Consider the following 21636-nt stretch of genomic DNA (forward strand, 5'->3'; position numbering starts at 1 on the left):
GAGGAGTGTAAAAAATAGGCTACGTTAAATAATTATATGACGATCGTGTAATTAAATCTACACAATTACATGTGTCATTGGTCCTACTGGCACCGCTCTGCTCAGGCCTCAGACAGATGGTGGTCCGATTGGGAGACGGGCCCTCTAACAAGGGGGCTAAATACTGAATTCTCTAGTGTCTGTCGCTAGATCATCTCTGTGGGTCGGCGAGTGAGTTTTACCTTGCACAGCAGTCTTTCGCTGGTCTCTGTTACATATGTAATTATATATGACTATATTTCTTAAAGTAGGCCATTCTAGTTGCATTTTTCATCAATTAATTTCTTAAATTATTCTTTGACTATGCTCTGCCCCCGCATCTAGTGGCGAATTAGTTTTTTGGCCCGAAGGCAGATTTACTTGCCGACCCCTGCTGTAGTGCATGGCACTGGAGACTTGAGTTCAAATGTACAGCTATATTGTTGCCAGTCATATACTGTTGACTTTACTGTAATTTATTTTACAGTATACACGGAACGTGAGCGCCTTGATGTGATGAGAATAAAAAAATCTAGAGCCCATTATTAACAGAAATTCTGTCTCCACTTCATGCGACACGATGTGACACGACAAACGCCTTGGTTTTATTGTCTTGTGTGGACAGGGTGTAAAAGTACAAAGCTATTCAAATAATGTGTATAGCCAAGACCAGAGAAATCCATGTTGAGAGTTTATTTTTTACACTAGATTTTATTCTGGTTAATCTTGAGGACAGTCTGGTAATTAAGATTTTTGCTGATATGCTGCACAAGATACATGTGAGATCACTGGTGTATTTTTTGTTTTAGGAAAAACATCAGAAAGACCTCAACCGTCTGAGAATGTCTCCATGATGCCTCTCCTGATTGGGGCGGTACTTGTCTGGTTTATGGTTTCTAAGTGTTGTACTCCGGGTAAGAAAGTCAAACTACATTTAGCTGCAGATTGAATACACAGAGTTTATTGTTCTACCAACTGAGCTACAGAAACATATATTTATTTATAAACTGCATCAATGCTGCAAATTAAGTTTCTTTGTGAGCAAATAATATGAACAAATAAGGCAACTGTTGACAGAAGAGAGCAAAGTTTTTTTTAAATAACATATCATAGCTCACAATAGAGAGATTCATGTTGAGAGATCAGATTTTTGACTGTAGATTTTATTCTGGCTTATCTCAGGACAGTCTGGTGATTGTTTAAGTTTCTGCTGAAATGCTGCACAAGATACATGTGTAATAACTGCTGTCTTTTTCTCAGAAACATCAGAAAGTCTTCAGTCATCAAAAACAGAAATCGCTAATTTGAAGAAGAGAATCAATGAGCTGGAAACACAATTGGAACGCTGTAAAGCTGGTTAGTGAAATTTCAAATACACTCCACACGATTAATTGTCTGTTTAGGGCTGTTACATTTAATTCTCATACATTTTTGATCTGGCTTTGAAATTAACATATTGTTCTGAATATAAGACCTTTTTTTCTTTACAATATAATATAACTTCTTAGTTAAGTAAATTTTGGTAGACTAGTTTTCATACTGAGAAACAGCTTAAAAAATGTTAAATTGTACTGCAGCTTATCTTTATGGTATATGCTTTTTAAAGTGATGGTGTTGTGGTGGTACATTTTACCATTATTACCCTACTTTAGTTAAAAATATATATGCAATATATGCAGCCACTACAGCTTTTGTCTTCTATAGAGACGTGCATCAATTGCGATTATTTGAAACCATAATAATTCAAATAATAATAATTTAATAATTGGAATAGAAAAAAAGTGTAAGAACGATATAATGGCAAACATTGATTCATGTGAGATGTTAAGTCTGAAGACAGGGCACTGGAGAGCGGGGTTCTGATTCACCTCTTGCTGAAAATACTCTCATTACAGATCAAAAAGGCATTTGTTTTCAATAAAATTGATTCAAGACTTCATAAAGTTTAGGTTAATGGTAAGGTTAGGCGTAGATTTTTTGATTTTTCAAACAATAATTGGACACGAGTCCCCATAAATTGGTATGGATATAAAACCGGGATATAAAAACAAGGTCACACACACATTAATCAGAGAAAACATTATGCAAAACATTTGATTCATGCTGCTTGTTTGCATACAGTATATGATCCATGTCAGAGATGTGCTGATGTTTTGTTGTTGTTTTTCTGTACAGAATTGAAGGAGAAGAAGACACTGTGGGGTCTGTTTTAATGAAAGCCAATATTTTTTTTGTTTAAGTGTTTGAGATAAAGTTTTTTTTAAGTAAAGAATAAATTTACATAAATGTTTTGTTGTACACCCCATTACAAAGTTTCTTCACATCATCCTAACTGTAAGTTTAACTTATCATTTTAGTAATCAGAAATGTGAAGAGATGTGTTTTTTCACACTATGTTACAGGATTTTTTAGTTGTTTGGTAAGGCAATCAAAACTATCGCCTCACTTATTGTGAGTACTTATTGGGTCCTCCTAAGTGTGAACTTTGCAGTTAGTTCTTCCTTCAGTAAACTTATTTTGTCCAATAATTTGTTAATTTTTTTTCTGTATTAAAACTCCTCAGCACCTGATGTGTTAAAGTTAACACACTGTTTTATGTTATGTATTTAACAAATTATGTGTTACTTAAAACACACATTGTGTTGACTTCTGATACAAGTAGTGTTGAAAGTAATATAAAATGTGTTGTCCAAAGATTGAACACAGAAATGTTCAGTTAAGGACACCAGATTAATTACTCATCCTCATGTCATTCCAAACATGTACAGTGTGACTTTCTTCTGTAAGAAATATCTTGAACAAAAGAAGATATTTTAAAAAACATTGAACCCCATTGACCCCATCAAATGAATACAAAACCACTGAGACATTTCTCAAAATATCTTCTTTTGTCTTGCACAGAAGAAACAGTCATACAGGTTTTGAACGACGTGAGGGTAAATATTCTTCTGTTTATGATTTTCTACTTCTCCTTGCTTGTGAACTATTAAATTTTTTATTATAAATGTTGACTCTGTGTCATGTGTGGATTAAGAATACAGAGTGCTTTTAAACTCCTTTTAGGACTCCTCTCACCCCGCTCATAGACTGTTTACTCTCCTGCCTTCCGGTAGGCGCTTCAGGTGCCTCCGGACAAGAACCAGCAGACTAGGAAACAGCTTTTTTCCCAGAGCTGTTTCATTATTGAACTCTGCTCCCCACTGATTTCACTACCTCTCATAACTTTAACTTATTGCTGCTATTATAATGTTTACATTGCACTACAGGGCTGCCATACATGACGGAACTGTACACACCAGTACTTCATGTATCTGCTCTACCGGACTGTTTACACGCATCATTTGCACTCTATACTGCTCACTTTTACACCAGGAACATTACACCGAATGCTCATTTGCACTAATGGACTACTTTCATAACTGCATTAACTCATCTACTGCACTGTAACTTTAATAACTGCACTAACTCACCTACTGCACTGAAACTCATCTATTGCATTATTGCATCTATCGCATAACTAACTGCATCTACTCATCTATTGCACTATAACTTCAATAACTGCATTAACTCATCTACTGCACTGTGACTGTATATCTGCATCTACTCATGTATTGCACCGTACCTTTAATAACCACATTAACTCATCTGCTGCACTGTAACTTTAATAACTGCATTAACTCATCTACTGCACTGTAAATGTATAACTGCATCTACTCATGTATTGCACTATAACTTCAATAACTCATGTACTGCACTGTACCTTTAATAACCACATTAACTCATCTACTGCACTGTAACTTTAATAGCTAATGTCTGTAACTAATGCACACTCAAGTCACTTGCACTATTGTATAGTCTATATTGTTATCTGTTCATAACCTCCTGTACATTAATGTTCACAGTATATAGCCTTCTGTATATATTGTTCATAGTACATACCGATTGTCATATTTTCATAGTACATGCCCATCGTAAATTATTTTCCTAATATTGTATTCTGTATTTATTCACACTGTATATCTGCACTTGCTAATTGCACTTCTGGTTAGACCAAAATTACATTTCGTTACACTGTACTTGTATATGTGTAATGACAATAAAGTTGAATCTAATCTATAATCTAATCTATAAACTCAATTTCACTATTCTGGTGATGGATGGTTTAAAATATACTGTACAGTAATAATTAAGGTTTGTCTGCACATTCACTGCTGGTGAATAACAACAAGTGAAGCTTCAGTAACTCACAAATGATTCTGTAGAACAATAAAATAAATTGTATAAAAATGTCGTCCTCTGCTGGACAGATGATGTGATCTGTGTGTAATGTAATGGTTGGAGTGATGACGTCACCGCAGTGTTGGTGAAAGTGAAAGTGAGGATCAACTATAGAAGCTGAAGTCTAACTAAAATATCTGCTTTCAATTTAACAACAGAATATTTCTTCAGTCATTGTAAGAGTGAACACAGCTGATCTTCACTCACAAGTAAGTGACAGAAATACTGTAAAACACAGATTGTCCTCGAATGATAGACTTTATAAAAAGTTATAAAGTTAGTGTTCAAGTAATATACTACAGTATGTGGAAAGTTGGATTTTAGCCGATTTTAGCATGTCAAATACTCAACTGTTTGGATGTTTACTACTTAAATGTTGTTGAAATTGAATTCAAAGTTTCTTATTGGTTGTAAAGTAAAGTCATTTGTTTTTTTTAACACAACTTGACTAAAGAAACAGGAAGTGAATGACAGACTGAAGAAGGATTCTGCAGGTTTAAATCAGATTTACAGAAAACAAGCTAAATTATTCTTATAGTTTTTTAATCAGCTTAAAAACTGAACTGAATCATATTTTCTGTTAATATGGGACCTAATATTGAGTGTTTCTCAAAGGACATCTTACCTTCAGAATATATTTCAAGACTTGATGGTCTTTCAAATTCTTACACAGTTTTATATTTTTACATTATAGTTTACATTTTTAGTATAGTATTGTTTAATGGGATATTATGCAATATTTGGTTGCAAACATAATGTCATAACATTTTTGTTTTTTTTAAATGACCTCAACAGGGAATGATCGATGACAGAATCTTCATCAACATCACCATAAAGAAGAGAAACAAGAAGAAATAGTATAGAACAACCCATAAGTGAGTCAATAACTCAAATAAAAAATGAATATCTACTCTCATATTGTAAATGTATGATTGATATCAGACACGTTGGTGATATATTTTCACAATTTCTCTTTGCAGTGATGTCATCCTCCAGTGATCCAGTGACTGAGAGACTTCTTTGTTCAATCTGTCTGGAAGTGTTCAGTGATCCAGTCAGCACTCCATGTGGACACAACTTCTGTAAAATCTGTCTGAACACACACTGGAACAACAGTGAAGACTACAAATGTCCAAACTGTAAAGAAACATTCAAGCAGAGACCTGATCTCAAGATTAATACAACATTCAGAGAACTTGTTGATGAACATAAGAAGAAATCTCAAGAGATACAACCTGAAGTTGTGTGTGACATCTGTACTGAAGGAAAGCTGAAGGCTGTGAAGTCGTGTCTGGTGTGTCAGATCTCTTACTGTGAAACTCACCTGGAGTCTCATTTGAGAGTGTCAGGATTACAGAAACACAAACTGATTGATCCTGTGAAGAATCTGCAGGATTATATATGTCAGAAACATGACAGACCTCTGGAGCTCTTCTGTAGAGATGATCACACATGTGTGTGTCTCATCTGCACTGTGACTGATCACAAGAACCACAACTTTGTTTCTGTAAAGGATGAGGGTGAAGAGAGGAAGTGAGAGTTATAAACAATATTACAGAAACAGTTCACAAAAAAATTATATGAAACATTTATTCATCAAAGTTCTGTAGTATGTTCACATTTGTTTTTGATGTTTTTTAGATTCAGGTCTTGAAGACACAGACAGACTTGCAGCAGATGATTCAAGACAGAATCAAGAAGACTGAAGATATCAAACATTCAGCAGAACTCAGAAGAGTGAGTTTAAAAACTGTTGAAGAAGTTCAGTGTGTAATAGATTGTGTTTTTATTTGCTTAGTGAATTAAGTTGTTGAACAGAACATGAACATTTGTTTTTTTCGTCAGAGAAACACAGAGAAGGAGAAAGCAGCCAGTGTGGCGGTCTTCAGTGATCTCATGAGCTCCATTGAGAGATGTCAGTCTGAACTGCTGGAGATGATGGAGGAGAAGCAGAAAGCAGCAGAGAAACATGATGAAGATGTCATTAAAGATCTGGAGCAGGAGATCACTGAACTGAAGAAGAGAAACATTGAGCTGGAGCAGATCTCACACACTGAACATCATCTACAACTCATACAGGTCACTATATCTCTCTCATCAATCATAAAGTTGTTGTTTAGTTGTTCTTAAAATGTGTCTCAAGTAATTGTACCAGATCGATTGAGATCTCAGAGTCTATTTGTGATATTTGAGATATTGAGGAATCTCATGTGAGGTGTTTTCTCTCTATGCTGATGTTCTTCTCTCTTCTGCCTCAGATTCAGTCGTCCATCTGCAGCCCTTTAAACACCAAGAACTGTCCTGAGATCAGTTTGAAGAGTCATGTGAGTGTTGAGAAAGTGAGAAGATCTCTGACTCAACTGCAGGAGAATCTTCAGGAGAAACTCAGTGAAGCTGGTAGGTGAACATCAAACACACAGAACAGAGATTATTTTAATGTCAACTGTCCTAAAACCTATAAACAGTGCTCACATACACAAAGAGATAGAGCTCCTTCAGATTTAATACTTGATCCTTTAAACATCAGCAAACACAAACATTGATCAGAGAGAAACATGATGTAAATCATTTTAAAAAGCTTAAAGCTTGATTTTAAGTGCAAATATATTTATTGTCATGTATCTGTACAGTGTTGAAGCTGATGCAGCAGTATTCAGGTACAGTGTGTCATCTGCTCTCTTCACTCATATACTACAATACTTTACATTTATATACTGACACATTATTCACTAAATATCACAAACATCATCATCATCAGTTGTGATTGATATTCTCTGATTTCTCTCAGTGGATGTGACTCTGGATCCTGAAACAGCTCATCCTAATCTCATTCTGTTTGATGATGAGAAACAAGTGAGACATGGAGACATTAGACATAAACTCCCAGACAACCCAAAGAGATTTGATAGATATGCAAATGTTCTGGGAAAGGAGGGATTCTCATCAGGGAGATTTTATTATGAGGTTCAGGTGAAGGGAAAGAGTGAATGGGATTTAGGAGTGGCCAGAGAATCTGTTAACAGGAAGGGAGAGATCACACTGACACCAGTGAATGGATTCTGGACTCTGTGGTTGAGGAATGAGAATGAATATAAAGCTCTTGCTGATCCCTCTGTGTCTCTGTCTCTGAGAGTAAAGCCACAGAAGGTGGGTGTGTTTGTGGATTATGAGGAGGGTTTGGTCTCCTTTTATGATGTGGAGAACAGATCTCATATCTACTCTTACACTGATCAATCTTTCACTGAGAAACTCTATCCATATTTTAGCCCAGAACCTAACAATAAAGGTAAAAACTCAGAGCCGTTGATCATCACACCTGTCAATTAAACGTATGATTTTTATGACTATACAAAACAACACTTCTATAATTAAAAAGAAAGGATTAAGTAGAATTAGATACAATAACCATTTTTCTTTTTTGTTTTCCATTTTAAAACATACAATACTACTGTATATGCAGATTATGTTTAAAGTGTAATGTTAATATTTCTACATTGCTTCAGAATGGTGTATAAATTACATTTCTGCTGGTTTTCTGATATATAATAAATATGTATGTACATTTTGATTTACATTTGTATTAGCCAAGTTAATGACAATTATATATTTTTTATTTAGACTATTTCTAAAACATACACTAGTAATAGTCATACTCATACACACTGTACACAAAAGACTAAATGTGTGTTATGTGTCAATGGTACAGTACAGTGATGAAATCAGAGGTTATGCCTCAGAGGGGCGGCTGGACCTTTAGTGTGACGCACAAGTGAGAAAACAAGGGATGTTTTTCTTTTACATTCAAACTCAGTGTTATACTTGCTGTCAATAAACAATAGTCTTGTTCCATTTGAGCTATTCAAGCCGGACACAGAGTGATGATATTTGCAGGATAAAGATGGAATAAGGAATAAAAACACACCATCAGGTTTGACACTTCATGCCGAACCTGCGACAGAACACATGATTTTACTGCCTTTATTACTGATAAAGTGGATATGATAGAAATTTTGAATCATACAGTGGTTCTCAAACTGGAGACCCAAAGATAAATCCAGAGAGGACACAGATTTTGTGGCATTTAATAAAATATAGAAATTTATTATAGATTTTTCACAATCAAATACCAGAAAAAACAGACCACCAATGAAGAGAAATGATGTTACAGCATTGTATATGTTTTTGGTTTAATTAAAATTCTAAGTTTAAGATTATAATCTTTATTTGAAAATACGCAAATTGATGCACTACACATAAAGGGGCCTTACAACGAAGAGTTTGAGAACCGCTGCTATAATGGATTTTTTTGGGATTTGTTGCATCAATTGATGAAAACCATTATAATCATGTTGATAATATACAGATTGTAATTAATTTAATTTATTAATTTAGTCATTTGGCAGACGCTAGCGACTCACAGTGCACTTATTACAGGGACAATCCCCCTGGAGCAACATGGAGTAAAGTGTCTTTGTTGTGTAAGTTATTTGTTTTCCCTGTTTACTATATGTCAACGTTCACCCTCATGAAGAATACTGTAGTACAGTGTTTACTAAACTGTAGTATACTTTAGTATAGTGTATTATAATATGCAAATATTCACTTTATAGTATGGTTAAAAAACACAGCAACGAAGATCTGCCAGAAGAGCAGAAGGACTATCATGCTCTTTAATACACGTTTGCAGTTCAGGACACAATATTCTCAATAACTGTTCCATAATAAAGTCTCTGCAACTGTTGTACTGTATTATGACCAGCTTCCACCCATTTGTAAGATAAATCTTTTAAGCGTACATACAGTTCCTTGGGAGATCCTTCTTCCAATAGCACATCTAGGGAGAGGAACCTTTGTCGATAAGTCTCAAAATTAATGTAATATTTCCTCAGTATATCATCTTTCACCTGCTTGTAGTCATTCACTTGTGCAATATTCACATTGGCCACACAGGCTTTACCAGTGGGAAGCAGGACCAGGTGTATAGTTCAGTCTCCTTTAGTCCATCTGCAAACTCCAACAATTTGTTCGAAGGTAGTCAAATAATGCTCAACACCGTCTGTCTCACAAGTTTCTTCAATGAACCAGCTGCACTTAGAAACAGGACCACATCAGAGGCTCCACTAGATACATCCAGACCTCCTCCATCCGAGACTCCAGAAGTTCTTTAAGAACTTTTATTATTCGCAGGAAACGGTCAATATAGACACTAGCTGACCCTCCTCTCTGAGGTCCATCAGCAGAACTGACTCAAACATCAAGACAAAACCTTTTCTACCCAACTGGACAAACCAATTCAAGTAAGTAGGTTAAAATATAAATCTTATACAAAAGCACATAAATCAACATAATTGACTTTAAATTCCAAAGTATATTTTGAACATCAAAAAGATAATAACCAGAAAACCAAAAACGAAACATTCACAAGAATTATCATCAACAAACATAAACTATAACCCCCCCACTGAACCATGGTGCAGCCATGAGCCCACATGTAGGAACGACTGGAGTCTTAAAGGTGAACTGTGTAAGTAACAGAGACCACTATTGGCGAAGTTGGAAAATGCAACCTAAAGCTCCGCCACCATCCTCTCCCTTCTATTAGAGTAGCTACGGTTGCCGTCACAGGACAAAAGGGTTCAATAAATGATAGCGGCCATTATCGGTGGTGTTGATAATTGCAATCTACATCTCACAGGCGAACAACACACTGAAGTTACGGACACAGGACAGAGATGTCGTCGTCTGAGACAGCAGAGAGTAACCTTTGCAAATCAAGTGACGAGGTTTATTTACAAAGAAAAACAAATTAATTAAATTGACTTAATTCATTATTTACTCTAATCGTTATAGTGAAAATTATTGTTACTTGTATAACATTGTGTCAGTGATGTATTCGCTTATTTTGCATAGCATGTTTTGGCACGGTAACTTGGTTCGTAACATACAGCCTATTTAAACCGCTTGCTAATGCTAAAGTAAGGCATCACCCCAATTGATCAATTGTATCTTCTCAAATCTTCGTTGACACTGTATTACTGATAAACTATGCAACGTGGAAGTTTGGATTTTATCCTATCAATTATTAAATTACACATTTGTATGCACAGAAGCTAAGCAGTATTATAATATAATTTACACCCGATGTATGCAAATTATGATTGTAAAAATGATTTCTAACTTGATTTGCACACGGCCATGCAAAAAGGAATAATAGTACAATAACAAAGTGCTAAAAACAAGAAAAACTCACTTGATGCTCATGCTCATCTATTAGCTAAAGCTATCAAACAAACACTTCACTTATATAGCGGAAATTAGACAAACTTACCGGTCCAGCAGAAAGCTTGCAACTTCGGCGTCGCTTAGCAAACCCTTTTCCTGCTTCAGTGCCCTCCATTTGGGAAAAGCCATGCCGATGTTTATTCGGGTTTTCTGCCGTTTTTTGTCTCGACTTCGCCTTGCTGCGTCGTATTTTCTCTTTTTTGAACGAACAGATTGACGCTCTAACGGCTCTTGTGCGGAGTATGTGTGGTCCGCCATTAGCGCAAATTTTGCTTCTTACTGCAACAAAGAACCGTTTATATTTCTACTAAAAAACACGACAAGTAAATGCTGTTATTGTTCTTCCTCTTCTTCTGCTAATCCTTCTATGTAGTCGCTTTGAAGCTGCCCCAAAAAACAGCCGAAGAAGAAGAACATATTCTCGCGCATCTTTCGTTTTACGAAACGCGCTCAGTTTGTCCGTGTAGTGCTACTATAGAAACATGGCTGTGCACATTCATAAATTACATGTAAGGGTGTGCCCGCGGTGTATATACATAAAATGGCTCATTGTAAGGTAATATAAACATTTCGTTTCATTTTGTAAGGTATTTCTTCACCACTCACAACATAGTTTTGTATTATATATTACATTTAGGTGAATAAATCCTTCAAAATCCTACACATTGTACCTTTAACAAACTAAATGTCACAGTCACCAGCTGCAGTGCCTTCTCAAGTCCACTAGAGGACCCTCCCCTCATCACCCGGTCTGCCAACAGACACTACATTTCCCATAACCCTTTGCTAACACACCTTTTGCAGCCACTACATGTATGAAGAGAGAGAGTTGTTGTTAGGCTTTTAGGCTTCATCATCACACCTATCAATTACAGTCAATAAATGTTCATCTTTTTTTAATTGAAGTCATATACATTTTTCTGCATCTTTTGTAGTTTTTAAATGTGCATTAAAGGGGTAGTTGATCAGTAACATGTTTTTATGTTAAAATACATGAATGTTTAGGGGAAGTTGTTTCCTTCTAATTAAATAATTTGCTTTACAAATATTCAGATATGTTTTGTTGTAGCCACTACACCCTGCAACAAAGTTTCTTCAGATCATTTTTATCTTATCGATGATCAAGTGAACTCTTAATAAAAAGAAATTGAAGAGACATTTTTATTCATTTGCGCTATTCGCTAAAGCATGCAAGCAACTTGTTTACTATTTGGCAAGTATTTATTGACAACTTATTGGGACATCTAAAAGTCTAAGTATCAAACTTCACAGTCAGTACTTCACTACATATATTCACATACAGCCACAGAAAAAATTCAGACTACTCCAACTTTTCATTGAATCATCATTTCTAGACGTATTGTGGTCATTCCAGTCCTTAAATAGTTAATAATCTTGATGATTTATGTGGCTGTATATAAAATGTAACCGGTCTGAACTGACAGTTTGATTTAAAATACTTTGAACATTGAGGTTTAAGAGTGTAAACTTGATTGAATAAATGCAGGTCAATTTCTGCAGAAAACAACAGTACAGTTTTTTGTGGCTCAAGACTTTGACTTTATCTCTACTGTCATGTGGATCTAAAATAAAAAGTAATCCAGGAACGTTTCTCAAGTAAACACAAACATGAGGCTAAACTTAAAAGGATAATTAATTGAACAAAAAAATCTTTCCTCATTTAGTCACTCTTTTGTCATTTCAAACCTGTTTGACTTTCATCTGCAGAACACTAAAGAAGATATTTTGGAATAAAGTTGGTAATGAAACAACATTGACCCATTCACAGTCTGGCGATAGAACAATCTGATTATAGAGAATATCGCACAACACTATAATCAGACATGTTGGTGATATATTTTCATACTTTATTTTTGGCAGTGATGTCATCCTCCAGTGATCCAGTGACTGAGAGACTTCTGTGTTCAATCTGTCTGGATGTGTTCAGTGATCCAGTCAGCACTCCATGTGGACACAACTTCTGTAAGATCTGTCTGAATAAATACTGGAACAACTGTCAAGACTACATATATCCAAACTGTGAAGAAACATTCAAACAGAGACCTGATCTCAAGATTAATACAACACTCAGAGAACTTGCCCACAGTTTTTCTTATACATTTGATTTACACCTTAAACTTCATTTACATTAAAATGAAGTGTGTGTGACAAAACCTGTAACATCACTGTAGCAACAAGAGAATGTGAAACTAAAAGTATGGTCCTGAACAGATTTATAAGGTCTGGTTAAGTTTAAGTGTGGTGTGAGAGCGTGTTGCTATTTTACTGTCATGTTCACAGTAGAAACACAATGCTCTTGACAAATGAGATATGTAGATATTTTATCATTTAAATCACTTTACACATTTATCTTGATCATGTGAGATTCATGTGTATATACACAAACTATGTATGGATCCCAAATTTACTCTGAAATGTATTTAATGCACTTAATTGGTCATAATGACTGTAATGGCTTTGTTTGTAAATTATTTTGTGACAATTTTTTAATAATGCTTTAAGCTTTGGTGCATGTAAAATGCTCCTATAAGAGTTATTATTAAATGTTTGATTGCCCTAAGTAAAGAAAAGGGAAAGACCACTGGCTGAAAAACAAAAACTTCAGGTTTATTCAGTATATGAGGAAACATTGAACAGTTCTTTGTGAGAGATAGTGAAACTTTTACTGAACCTTTTAAACAACAGAATTTTTCTGAACAACAACTCATACAGGTCACTGGATCTCTCTCTTTCATAAATTATCACAACATAAAACAGGGTCTGTCATGTTTGAGACTTCATAATGTTCATTTACATTCACAGAATTATAATTTTTCTTCTTTTTCTCAGGAGAAACACCTGAAAGACTGGATACATGAGCAAAAGTCTTCATCTGCTTTCCATTGCCCCTTTATTCTTTCTTTTTTTATATTATGTTTATATTATGAGAACCCTCAGATGTTCAGCATAAAACGTCCATTGAAAACGATTGGTTTCGCTTAAAATATACGTTCATGTTTGCTTTAGGCATTTAAAGGTACAATATGCATTTGCTTAAGTTTTGTTTTTTATTTTAAGCCAGATCCTGGCAGGTCTACAGAGAGTGTAATATGGTGTTTTGGTATTTATGTGACTTGTACGTGTTTGATACCAGTTACTTTAAAATATATTTAAAAGGTGTTTTAGGAGCAATAATCACTTAAATGTCTTCAGATGCACAAACTTTCTTATAAATAGACTGAACTTTCTGGTTTACAGGTATGTAAATGTAAATACCTGTAATATCACCGTAGCAACGAGAGAAGGTGAAACTAACACCCATTGTCCTGAACATATTTATAATGTTTGTGTTCTGGTTAAGTAGGTTTTGTCAAACTGGAAGGTTTAATATAAATATTGATGCTTTAAACTACTGATCTCTTTAAACAACAATCTTCATCAGTCATTGTAAGAGTGAACACCGCTGATCTTCATTTACAGGTAAGAGTTCAATTATAACACAGCATAAGCCGTTTATACAGTATATATAATATACAGTATATGCTGTAAACTATTGTAGTTTTCAACAGTAATTTTATTGTGTTTTAAAATTAAGAATCTTGCTGGCTATATTTGTTTCCAGTTATATACTTTTGTGGGAATTTCTTTTACAGTATACACCGCACGTGAGCGGCATGATGTGATGAGAATAAAAAATATATACAGTAAAGAGTTCATAATGAACAGAAATTCTGTTTCTACTTTATACGGCACAATGTGACACGACAAACACCTTTGTTTGATTTTCTTGTTGCGTATTGTGTAGATGTGGTAGAGTACAAAGCTTTTCAAATAAAGTGTATAGCCAAGACCAGAGAGAGCCATGTTGAAAGATTTGTGTTGATAGATTTGATTTTAAACTGTAGATTTGATTCAGGACAGTCTAGTGATTGTTAAGATTTTTTCTGATATGCTGCACAAGATACATGTGAGATCACTGGTGTTTTTTTTTATTAGGAAGAACTTCAGAAATACTGGAGTCTTCAGCAGAAGTCGTCATATGCGTGTTCTTTTAAGTTCTGGTTCCTGGTTTTGGGACTCGTCCTGTGTGTCTTATCTGCTTCTTTTATTAAGGTTTACAATCACATACAACGCAGTGAAGCTGGTAAGTGAAGATTAAAATACAAAGAGTTTATTGTTCTACCAACTGAGCTACAGGAACATATGTTTATTTAAATACTGCATCAATGTTGCAAATGAAGTTTCTTTGTGAGGAAAGAAAATGAACAAATAATGCAACTGTTGACAGAAGAGAGCAAAGATTTTTTTAAACAACATATCATAGCTCACAATAGAGAGATCCATGTTGAAAGATTCATGTTGAGAGATCAGATGTTTGACTGTAGATTTTATTCTGTCTAATCTCAGTACAGTCTGGTGATTGTAAAAGTTTCTGCTGAAATGCTGCACAAGATACATATGAAATAACTGCTGTCTTTTTGTTAGAAACATTAGAAAGACGTGAGTAATAAAAAACGGTGATATCGGAACTGAAGGAGAGAATCAAGGTGCTGGACTTACACTTGCGACGCTGTATTTGGTTAGTGTAATTTAAATACATTCCACAGAGATTAAAATATATATAGCATTTTTTTATGTAATATTTAAAAATGAATGCTTTGAACTTCCAAGACTTTTCATTCTTAAAACCACATTATGGGAATAATGGGGTTCATGATGACAGATATACTGTATGTTGGATTTTTTCTTTTGCTATTATTGTTTTAGAGTGTAGAAATTATTCAAGACATCACTAACATTAAGACAAAGCACACAATTGCAATAAAAGAAAATAAGAGAATGCAAAGAGCAAATAAATAAAGAGAGATTATTGCACAGAAGTGCACCATCAGCATCCCCTGGCGTTGAGCGAAAGAAAAACTGAAACATAGTTAAAAATAAATAAATAACTAAAGGCAGAGACTATTTGCATTGGGTCTGCCCAACAATATGTGACTGAAGTAGAAAAAAGTGTAAGAATGACATCATGTCCTACATTGATTCCAGTGGCGTAAGATGTAAAGTCTGTAGAGCGATGAGCTTGGCGCTGGAGCCGAGTCTCAGGCCGAGTCTCAGGTTCCATCACCCTTTGAGGACAGTAAACCAAACTTGTTTATCATTAACTTTTAAAACTGAATGGGCAAACCTATGGGAAAAAATCAGTCAGAAGCTACAACATATTAAACAGCTATATACAGTTTTAGAAAATTTTAGATTTCTCTATTAAACAGACTCAGACTCATTGTTGAAAATATGTTTTGGTTCAATCAGAAAATGGCCAAAGGTTTGTGTGATGGTTAGGTTTAAAGGTACAGTAAGATTCTGAAAGAAACATTGTTAATGTAAATCTCTGTGTGTGCATGTTTTTGTCAGAGTGCTTGAGTGAAATAAATGTGTCCATTAAAACTGTTATGCAAAGCAAAAGAGCTCCTTCAGTTTTGCCATTTGATCCTGACACACACGTGTCTGGGTTAGTACATCTTCGTGAGGGCAGTCCATGACTGTAATGATTTTTATACTGTGCATATTCTATTCCCGACACTTAAGACTAAATCTAATCATCAGAAAACTTTATTTATAAGCTTGTTTCTCCGTGGGGACCTCCATTTAGGAAACGAGGTCCCATAAATTGGTGTGCATTCAGGCTTAAGTCCCCACACACACATTGATCAGCGAAAACATGATGCAAAACACTTAACACAGGCTGCTTGTTTATACTGCATAAATAATCCCTGTCAGAGATGTGCTGATGTTTTGTTGTTTTTTGTCTGTACCGAATGCAGTTAGAAGTCAGGGAATTCAGGCTCAGTGTGTTTAAGTGTTTTAGTATTTAGATAAAGTGTTTTAATTTAGTTAAAGAAGAAATGTACATAAATGTTTTGTTTTACACCCCATTACAAAGCTTCTTCAAATCATCTTAACTGTAGGTTTAAATAATCATTTTAGTAATCAGAAATGTGAAGAGATGTGTTTTATCTCACTATGTTACATGATTTTTTAGGTATCTGGTTAGGCAAACAAAACTATCACTTATTGTGAGTACTTATTAGGTCCTCTTAAGTGTGAACTTTGCAGTTAGTTCTTCCTTTAGTAAACGTATTTTTATGTTAAAGCTTTTTATGTTAAAACATCCTTGGCACCTGATGTGTTAATGTTAACACTCTGTTTTGTGTCATTTATTTAACACAATATGAGTTACTTTCAACACACATCATGTTGATTTCTGACACAAGTTGTGTTGAAAATAATACAAAACGTGTTGTCCAAAGATTGAACACAGAGATGTTCAGGTAAGGACAGCAGATTAATTGCTCATCCTCATGTTATTACAAACATGTACAGTGTGACTTTCTTCTGTAAGAAATATCTTGAACAAAAGAAGTTATTTTGAAGAATATTGGTAACTAAAGAACATTGAACCCCATTTTGACCCTATTAAATGAAAACAAAACCACTGGCACATTTCTCAAAATATCTTCTTCTGTGTTGCACAGAATAAACAGTCATACAGGTTTTGAAAGATGTGAGGGTGAACACGTTTTTATAAGATATTTCTGATTATGATTTTCTTCTTACAAACTGTGTTTCTTCTTGCTTGTGAACTATTAAAATGTTATTCTAAATGTTGACTCTGTGTCATGTGTGGATTAAGAATACAGAGTGGTTTTAAACTCATTTTTAATATTCTGGTGATGGACATGTTTAAAAAATATACTGTACAGTCAGAACTAAGGTTTGTCTGCACATTCACTGCTGGTGAATAACAACAAGTGAAGCTTCAGTAACTCACAAATGATTCTGTAGAACAATAAAATAAATTCCTATTAAATGTCTCCCTCTGCTGAACAGATGATGTGTTCTGTGTGAGTGATGTAATGGGTGGAGTGATGACGTCACCACAGTGTTGGTGAAAGTGAGGATCAACGATAGAAGCTGAAGTCAAACTAAAATATCTGCTTTCAATTTAACAACAGAATATTTCTTCAGACATTGTAAGAGTGAACACAGCTGATCTTCACTCACAAGTAAGTGACAGAAATACTGTAAAACACAGATTGTCTTCGACTGATAGACTTTATAAAAAGTTATAAAGTTAGTGTTCAAGTAATCTACTACAGTCTGTGGAAAGTTGGATTTTAGCCGATTTTAGCATTTAGTCATATACTCAACTGTTTGGTTGTTTTCAAATGACCTCAACAGGGAAAGATCAATGACAGAATCTTCATCAACATAGAAAGAGAAACAAGAAGACGTAGTATAGAACAACCCACAAGTGAGTCAATAACTCAGATAAAAAATCAATGACTACTCTCATATTGTAAATGTATGATTGATATCAGACACGTTGGTGATATATTTTCACCATTTCTCTTTGCAGTGATGTCATCCTCCAGTGATCCAATGACTGAGAGACTTCTGTGTTCAATCTGTCTGGAAGTGTTCAGTGATCCAGTCAGCACTCCATGTGGACACAACTTCTGTAAGATCTGTCTGAATAAATACTGGAACAACAGTGAAGACTACAGATGTCCAAACTGTAAAGAAACATTCAAGCAGAGACCTGATCTCAAGATTAATACAACACTCAGAGAACTTGTTGATGAACATAAGAAGAAATCTCAAGAGATACAACCTGCAGTTGTGTGTGACATCTGTACTGAAGGAAAGCTGAAGGCTGTGAAGTCGTGTCTGGTGTGTCAGATCTCTTACTGTAAAACTCACCTGGAGTCTCATTTGAGAGTGTCAGGATTACAGAAACACAAACTGATTGATCCTGTGAAGAATCTGCAGGATTATATATGTCAGAAACATGACAGACCTCTGGAGCTCTTCTGTAGAGATGATCAGACATGTGTGTGTCTCATCTGTACTGTGACGGATCACAAGAACCACAAGTTTGTGTCTGTAAGGGATGAGGGTGAAGCGAGGAAGGTGAGAGTTATTAACAATTACAGAAACAGTTCACAAAAAATAAATAAGCAACATCTATTCATCAAAGTTCTGTATTATGTTCACGTTTGTTTTTGTTGTTTTTTAGATTAGGATCTTGAAGACACAGACAGACGTGCAGCACATGATTCAAGACAGAATCAAGAAGACTGAAGATATCAAACATTCAGCAGAGCTCAGAAGAGTGAGTTTAAAAACTGTTGAAGATGTTCAGTGTGTAATAGATTGTGTTTTTATTTGCTTAGTGATTTAAGTTGTTGAACAGAACATGAACATTTATTTTTCATCAGATTAACACAGAGAAGGAGAAAGCAGCCAGTGTGGCGGTCTTCAGTGATCTCATGAGCTCCATTGAGAGATGTCAGTCTGAACTGCTGGAGATGATGGAGGAGAAGCAGAAAGCAGCAGAGAAACATGATGAAGATGTCATTAAAGATCTGGAGAAGGAGATCAATGAACTGAAGAAGAGAAACATTGAGCTGGAGCAGATCTCACACACTGAACATCATCTCCAACTCATACAGGTCACTACATCTCTCTCATCAATCATAAAGTTGTTGTTTAGTTGTTTTTAAAATGTGTTTTTAGTAATTGTACCAAATGGATTGAGATCACAGAGTCTATTTGTGATATTTGAGATATTGAAGAATCTCATGTGAGGTGTTTTCTCTCTATGCTGATGTTCTTCTCTCTTCTGTCTTTAGATTCACTCGTCCATCTGCAGCCCTTTAAACATGAAGAACTGTCCTGAGATCAGTTTGAAGAGTCATGTGAGTGTAGAGAAAGTGAGAAGATCTCTGACTCAACTGCAGGAGAATCTACAGGAGAAACTCAGTGAAGCTGGTAGGTGAACATAAAACACACTGAACAAAGATTATTTTAATGTCAACTGTCCTAAAACCTATAAACAGTGCTCACCTACACAAAGAGATAGAGCTCCTTCAGATTTATTACTTGATCCTTTAAACATCAGCAAACACAAACATTGATCAGAGAGAAACATGATGTAAACTATTTTAAAAAGCTTGTTTTTAAATGCAAATCTATTTCTTATCATGTGTCTGTACAGTGTTGAGGTGGATGCAGCAGTATGCAGGTACAGTGTGTCATCTGCTCTCTTCACTCATATACTACAATACTTTACATTTATATACTGACACATAATTCATTAAATATCACAAACATCATCATCATCAGTTGTGATTCATATTCTCTGATCTCTCTCAGTGGATGTGACTCTGGATCCTCATACAGCAAATCCATATCTCATTCTGTCTGATGATGAGAAATATGTGAGACATGGAGACATTAGACATAAACTCCCAGACAAACCAAAGAGATTTAATAGATATGCAATTGTTCTGGGAAAGGAGGGATTCTCATCAGGGAGATTTTATTATGAGGTTCAGGTGAAGGGAAAAACTGAGTGGACTTTAGGAGTGGTCAGAGAATCTGTTAACAGGAAGGGAGACATCACACTGACACCAGTGAATGGATTCTGGACTCTGTGGTTGAGGAATGAGAATGAATATCAAGCTCTTGATGATCCCTCTGTGTCTCTGTCTCTGAGTGTAAAGCCACAGAAGGTGGGTGTGTTTGTGGATTATGAGGAGGGTTTGGTCTCCTTTTATGATGTGGAGAACAGATCTCATATCTACTCTTACACTGATCAATCTTACACTGAGAAACTCTATCCATATTTTGGCCCAAGTTTGAATTATAATGGTAAAAACTCAGAGCCATTGATCATCACACCTGTCAATTAAACTCATGATTTTTTAATATCTGAAATACTAAACAAAAGAACGCTTTCTATGATTAAATAAAAATGAATAATTATAATTAGATACAATAACAATTTTTCTTTTTTGTTTTCCGTTTTAAAACATACAATACTGCTGTATATGTAGATTATATTCAAAGTGTTATGTTAATATTTCTACATTGCTTCAGAATTGTGTATTAATTACATGTATTAATAAACTCTATCCATATTTTGGCCCAAGTTTGAATTATAATGGTAAAAACTCAGAGCCATTGATCATCACACCTGTCAATTAAACTCATGATTTTTTAATATCTGAAATACTAAACAAAAGAACGCTTTCTATGATTAAATAAAAATGAATAATTATAATTAGATACAATAACAATTTTTCTTTTTTGTTTTCCGTTTTAAAACATACAATACTGCTGTATATGTAGATTATATTCAAAGTGTTATGTTAATATTTCTACATTGCTTCAGAATTGTGTATTAATTACATGTCTGCTGATTTTCTGATATATGATAAATATGTATGTAAATTTTGATTTTCATTTAAATTAGTTAATCACAACGATATTTTTTTATCAAGAATATTTCTACACTATATACTAGAAATAGTCATACACACTGTACACTAAAGACTCAATGAGTGTTATGTGTCAATGGTACAGTACAGTGATGAAATCAGATGGTTATACCTCACAGGGGCGGCTGGACCATTAGTGTGATGCACAAGTGAGAAAACAAGAGATGTTTTTCTGTCACATTCACTCTCAGTGTTATACTTGCTGTCAATAAACAATAGTCTTGTTCCAGGTGACCTATTCTAGCCTGACACAGACTGATGATATTTACCGGTTGCAGATAGAATAAGAAATAAAAACACACCATCAGGTTTGACACTTCATGCTGAACCTGCGACAGAACACATGATTTTGCTGTCTTTATTACTGATAAAGTGGATATGATAGAAATTTTGAATTATACAGTTATTCTGAAACTGGAGACCCAAAGATGACTCCAGAGCGGCTACTAATTTTGAGGCATTTTATGAAATATAGAAATTTATTATAGATTTTACGCAATCAAATATCAGAAAAACAAGACCACCAATGAAAAGAACTGATGTTCCAGCATTGTATATGTTTTTTGTTTAATTAAAATTCTAAGTTTAAGATTATAAATCTTTATTTGAGAAGACGCAAAGTGATCCACTCCACATAAAGGGGCCTTACAACGAAAAGTTTGAGAATCACTGCTATAATGGATTCTATTGTGTTTTGTCGCGTCAATTGATGAAA

General features: G+C 34.8%; 1 protein-coding gene and 1 pseudogene across 2 annotated transcripts; both read left to right on the forward strand.

Annotated features, from left to right (window-relative positions):
* The first annotated feature begins 5101 nt into the window (after positions 1 to 5101).
* On the forward strand, positions 5102 to 7868 carry LOC130415869 (E3 ubiquitin-protein ligase TRIM39-like; annotated as a pseudogene).
* A 6064-nt stretch (positions 7869 to 13932) lies between these two features.
* Positions 13933 to 20353, forward strand: LOC130415505 (E3 ubiquitin-protein ligase TRIM39-like). 2 transcript variants are annotated; one of them, XM_056741262.1, is made up of 11 exons: positions 13933 to 14058; positions 14575 to 14722; positions 15064 to 15157; positions 17467 to 17642; positions 17818 to 17890; positions 17996 to 18549; positions 18656 to 18751; positions 18858 to 19091; positions 19272 to 19410; positions 19637 to 19663; positions 19795 to 20353. In XM_056741262.1, coding segments are annotated over exons 5-11 (1590 nt in total). In that variant the 5' UTR covers positions 13933 to 14058; positions 14575 to 14722; positions 15064 to 15157; positions 17467 to 17642; positions 17818 to 17889; the 3' UTR covers positions 20334 to 20353. The 2 variants fall into 2 exon arrangements, with proteins under 2 accessions (XP_056597240.1, XP_056597241.1); XM_056741263.1 differs by lacking the exon at positions 15064 to 15157.
* The last annotated feature ends 1283 nt before the right edge of the window (positions 20354 to 21636 follow it).

This window comes from Triplophysa dalaica, chromosome 25 (assembly GCF_015846415.1).
Source record: "Triplophysa dalaica isolate WHDGS20190420 chromosome 25, ASM1584641v1, whole genome shotgun sequence".
Classification (NCBI taxonomy): Eukaryota; Metazoa; Chordata; class Actinopteri; order Cypriniformes; family Nemacheilidae; genus Triplophysa; species Triplophysa dalaica.

Bases quoted from the DNA above. Each gene is read 5' to 3' on its own strand.
- LOC130415505 (XM_056741262.1), top strand. The intron at 18,550-18,655 runs GTGAGAGTTATT...GTTGTTTTTTAG, and splicing joins ATGAGGGTGAAGCGAGGAAG to ATTAGGATCTTGAAGACACA. The intron at 19,664-19,794 runs GTACAGTGTGTC...GATCTCTCTCAG, and splicing joins GTGGATGCAGCAGTATGCAG to TGGATGTGACTCTGGATCCT.